Source organism: Choristoneura fumiferana, chromosome 12 (assembly GCF_025370935.1).
Source record: "Choristoneura fumiferana chromosome 12, NRCan_CFum_1, whole genome shotgun sequence".
In the NCBI taxonomy this organism is placed as follows: domain Eukaryota; kingdom Metazoa; phylum Arthropoda; class Insecta; order Lepidoptera; family Tortricidae; genus Choristoneura; species Choristoneura fumiferana.
The window spans coordinates 20,074,282-20,078,902 of record NC_133483.1 but is presented as its reverse complement, the minus strand read 5'-3'; the positions used below and the strand labels follow the sequence as shown (position 1 = coordinate 20,078,902).

The following is a 4,621-nucleotide window of genomic DNA, read 5'->3' as shown; positions in this document are numbered from 1 at the left end:
ACCCATAACACAAGCTTTGCTAAGCTTACTTTGGGACTAGGTCAATTGGTGTGAATTGTCCCGTGATATTTATTAATTTACTAGCTTTTGCCCGCGGCTCCGCCCGCGTGGTATTCGGTTATCGCGCGCTGTTCCCTCGGGAACTGTGCATTTTTCCGGGATAAAAAGTAGCCTATGTCACTCTCGGGCCCATAAACTATCTCTATGCCAAAAATCACGTCGATCCGTCGCTCCGTTACGGTGTGAAAGACGGACAAACACACAAACACACTTTCGCATTTATAATATTATTTTTATTTATTTTTAATTCGAGTGGTTGACAAACGAGCAAGTGAGTCTCCTGATAGTAAGAGATCACCACCGCCCATAAACATCTGCAATACCCCTGGTATTGCAGATGCGTTGCCAACCTAGAGGCCTAAGATGGATACCTCAAGTGCCAGTAATTTCACCGGCTGTCTTACTCTCCACGCCGAAACACAACAGTGCAAGCAATGCTGCTTCACGGCAGGATTAGCGAGCAAGATGGTGGATATTAGTATGGATATTGAAATTAGACTTAGATTAATGTTGGAGTCATGTCCACAATTATGCTAATCCATCTGATCCGTAATTATAAAGCAGAATTTAACTTGCATATTCGAAATGGCCTTCAAATAGAACTGAAAATAATAAAATGGCCAGCAGTGAGCTAAATTAACTTTATAACGTAGATATTTCGACTGGAAACTACGGCCATCCAAAGAAAATTTATATCCGTATCGGCTAATTTAAGCGAGTTAAATGAATAATAGCGTATATAAATCAGATATTTCACATTGTATAAGACTTAGTTTGATTTATGTGGCTGAACATGTCTCGGTGTATGGAAATTCTACGCTGTGATTCATTGCTTGGACATACATACAACTAGAGCATTAGGCATTAGAGCATTAGAGGATCGTCTTATCTATAACAGAACGCCCCCAAATGTGTTTACACGAAGTAGGTGTACTTTACATAAAATAATAAAAGGATCCATATGCAGCTTCGTGATGTCTTCTCATTTTGGATCAGAATCTTTAGCCAGTGTGTGTTACCAGATATGACTTATGGGTCTAAGACGTGATCTTTGACTGTTGGCCTCTTGGAGAGGTTCAGAGTTACGTAACGAGGTATGAAGAGAGCTATGTTCGGAGTTTCCTTGCGTGATAGAAACGGAAATACGGATATTCGCTAAAGAACTAGTCACCGGCATAGCTCCAAGAATATGCAAGTGACAATAAAAAAAACTTGTGTTTATGTTAGCGCAAACACATAAGTAATTATTTTGAACACTTTTGGAAAACAGGTAAGTAAATAGGGGTAGAGTAAGAAACTAAAGTTTTTATTCTTGAAAGTTTAATATTTCTTTTCATATTAGTGATAGTACGTTATTATTTTCATAATATTCACTGCTTTTTATCATCATCGACATCGGAATCCATCACATTAACACGCCCCCTTTTTGAGTCATACAATGGATTCCTAAAAGCCGTAGCGAATCCAGCACCAGAAGCTACTGTCGCTGTAGAATCCCTTCTCGTCAATGACACTATGCTCTCTGTCCTCCTGTCAAACCTTGAGAGAAGACCAGCACTTGAACCTCGCCCAAAAGCCGGCAGAGAAGGCAAAAATTCCCTTGGTGATGGTAGCTTGTAATAATAAGCGTAAACACCTCCGAAAACTAAAATAACTGCGGAGAGCATAGATAAAGCAATCTTGAAACCAGATCCAGAAGAAGAGAGCGGCGCGCCGCTTACTTTCAGTGCTTCTACTCCGAGATACCAATGCCGCGACAATTGTCCATCAATGTCATTCGCTATTACTGTACTCAAACCAGTATATTCCCCTTTCTCTACAATGACCACTTGAACTGTGTTAGGAGGAATTATACCGACATGATATACTATACTGCTGTCTTTGTACGAAGCGACGATTTTGTCTACGAACTCTTTGAATTCCATGTAGTGGAAGCTTTGTTCTCTTTCGAAGGACACAGCGCCACCGCAGACTTTGCAGCAATGACCGATTGGTTTGATGGGTTGAGAGCACGCTGGCACCGCGCAGTATTTGGACTCACAGTTTATTTCAAGAGTAAACTCCTGGCAGGGACATCCTCTATTAGCTTGCGATCTGCATTTGTTTTCTTCTACCACGACCCCAGTCGTTTGATGGTTGTTGTGATAAAATTGCTGTGCCGTGTTTTCTTCCAAAGCACGGTCTTTGAAGGTTACCGTGTCGTAATATTGGTTGCCTATTTTTAGTTCCTGAATGTGTTGAGTTAGTTCAGGGAGGAAGAGCGAAAACTCTGAGTTACTCGGGAATTCAACTGAATCATCTGAGCAAGGTACTCTTTCTGCGTCAGGAGTAGCTTCATTAAATCTGGGTGACGCCCACACATCCGGATAAGCCCATGAAGTTACCGTCTTATCGATGAAATACTTGTTTTCTTCCACGCATTCTTCTTTAGAATCTACGCCTCCTAGATACAATGCTCCTTCCAACAACATCTCACCTGTAATTGGCAGAATGAGTTCTTTGGCCAAATTATCAGATTGAAACCTCACGGCACCTTGGACTCTCTCAGGGAATATGACAGTTTGCTTGGAGCAAGGTAACTTTCCATCTTTAAAGTTCTTTGGAGAGTTGAAGTTTGAGTTCGGCAGCCATGTCACTTTAGCTGATGACGCGACAGTTAACACAATTGACAATATGAGTGCTTGCATGACCGCGTCGTGATCGAATCAATTTCGACTAACGAATGACAATTATATGAGGGCCGGTAATCCGATACATCTGATTTCATGTCTGGCCGTTCATTATCGATGTCTGTTTATGATGACAAAGCCAATCGAAATTGAAATGTGCAGTGCAAATGTTTTCTGTTCTCTTTATTTTTCGTTACATTGCTAGCATGACTTTTCAAATAAATATTCGTAGTTTTCTAAAAAAAAAAAATAAGTAACTTGAAACAAAAAACGCGGATTGTAATGAATAGTTTTTTTAACCACTGATGCAAAAAGAGGGGTGTTATAAATTTAACCGCTATGTGTGTCTGTATGTCTGTGTGTCTGTCTGTGGCACCGTAGCTTTTAATCGGGTAGACCGATTTGAATGCGGTTTGTTTTTATTTGAAACCAGGTTTTCTAGCGGTGGTTCTTAGACATGTTTCATTAAAATCGGTTTCGCCGTTTTCGAAATATTGAACTTTGAAGTGACAAAGTCTTTGAAGTGACAAAAAAACTTTTTGTTGGTTAGGTTAGTTATATAATTTCGTAAATTATCTCGTATGTTATAAATCGCGGTACCAGAAAGCTGCTTCCGTTTTTTATTGTATTTAGCCTCTACCAGAAAAAGATTAATTATTAGTAGGTTTGTTTGTTTGTTTGTTTTTTTTAGTAAATACAAAAAATTCTGACTGACTAACTGACTCATAAACGACCAGTCTAAAACCAAGTAATAATTAGATTTTGCATAACCTTTATGACGCAAGGAAAGAAATTAGGACAAAGTATGCAAAATCCCAAGGGATAATAAATTCTGCAACATAAGCGAAGCTATGGTAAGTAAAACTAGTACGTGATATTATCACAATCATCTTTATCATGACATGTCGTGAAATTGAAATTTATTATACCTTAAACAGCATACTTCTAAATTCCCGCTTGGATTAGCAAACCGTCCAGCAGAAGTCCACTTCAAACGGTTCCCCGTAAAACATCTACAAATATGCCTTGAACATTTTACGAGAAAAAATACGTATAAACAAAAGATTACCCATAATCCAGGCATCGCTGTGGGGGATTACCAGCCTCTCGAGATGGCAATAAAAGTCATCCCCACGCGTGGGACTATGATAAATGTGGGCAAAGCCGCGGCGCGGTTTTGAGCAAACCATTAATGAGTTTGGGAAGGGTGGAAATTTAATAAGACGCTATGGAGCGTAGTTATGCAAATTTTATTGTTGAAGCCTTAGAGCTACGGACGGAAAGGTTTTGTGGGAGCAACCGCCGATGGAAACTCGATGGCGTTACTTAGTGGCGTCTCAGTTGCGAGGTTCCAAAGAACTTAGTTCTGACAATGCATACGAGGATGGCGTTCAAAACTAATTTGAAACTAAGGAATCATTAGCTGTTTTCGGCGACTCTGTGGAAAATATGCGATTTACTGTGATAAAAACCATCCCGTGTCTCAAACTTCATCGCGATCGGTTTGGTACTTTAGGCGTGAAAGTATAACAAACAAACAAGCATATTCACTTTCACATCCTACTAATATTATAAATGCGAAAGTTTGTGAGTGAGTATGTTTGTTACTTCTTCACGCTGAAACGGCTGGACGGATTTGGATGAAATTTAAAAATTAGTTTATGTATGTATGTAAACTCTTTATTGCACATAAAAATAAAAATACAAATAGACAGAGAGGATAACAAAGGCGAGCTTATCCCTAAAAAGAGATCTCTTCCAGTTTATAATTTGGTTTGAAACATAGGATACTTTTATCCCGATATTCCCACGGGATAGCGATAAAATCTCGAAATAACAACCGCTGGGCTTAGAGTCATGAAATTTGGTGGGTAGGTAGCTGGACCTCTGGA

General features: G+C 39.5%; 1 protein-coding gene across 1 annotated transcript; it reads right to left on the bottom strand.

Moving 5' to 3' along the window:
- Positions 1-1,365: 1,365 nt before the first annotated feature.
- Positions 1,366-2,770, bottom strand: Amnionless (amnion associated transmembrane protein). The gene has a single exon (XM_074095950.1). It carries the CDS (start codon positions 2,745-2,747, stop codon positions 1,431-1,433), a length of 1,317 nt encoding a protein of 438 aa, XP_073952051.1. The 5' UTR covers positions 2,748-2,770; the 3' UTR covers positions 1,366-1,430.
- Between the last annotated feature and the right edge of the window lie 1,851 nt (positions 2,771-4,621).

Coding starts and splice junctions, on each gene's coding strand:
- Amnionless (XM_074095950.1), bottom strand. CDS start 2,747: ATGCAAGCACTCATATTGTCAATTGTGTTAACTGTCGCGTCATCAGCT.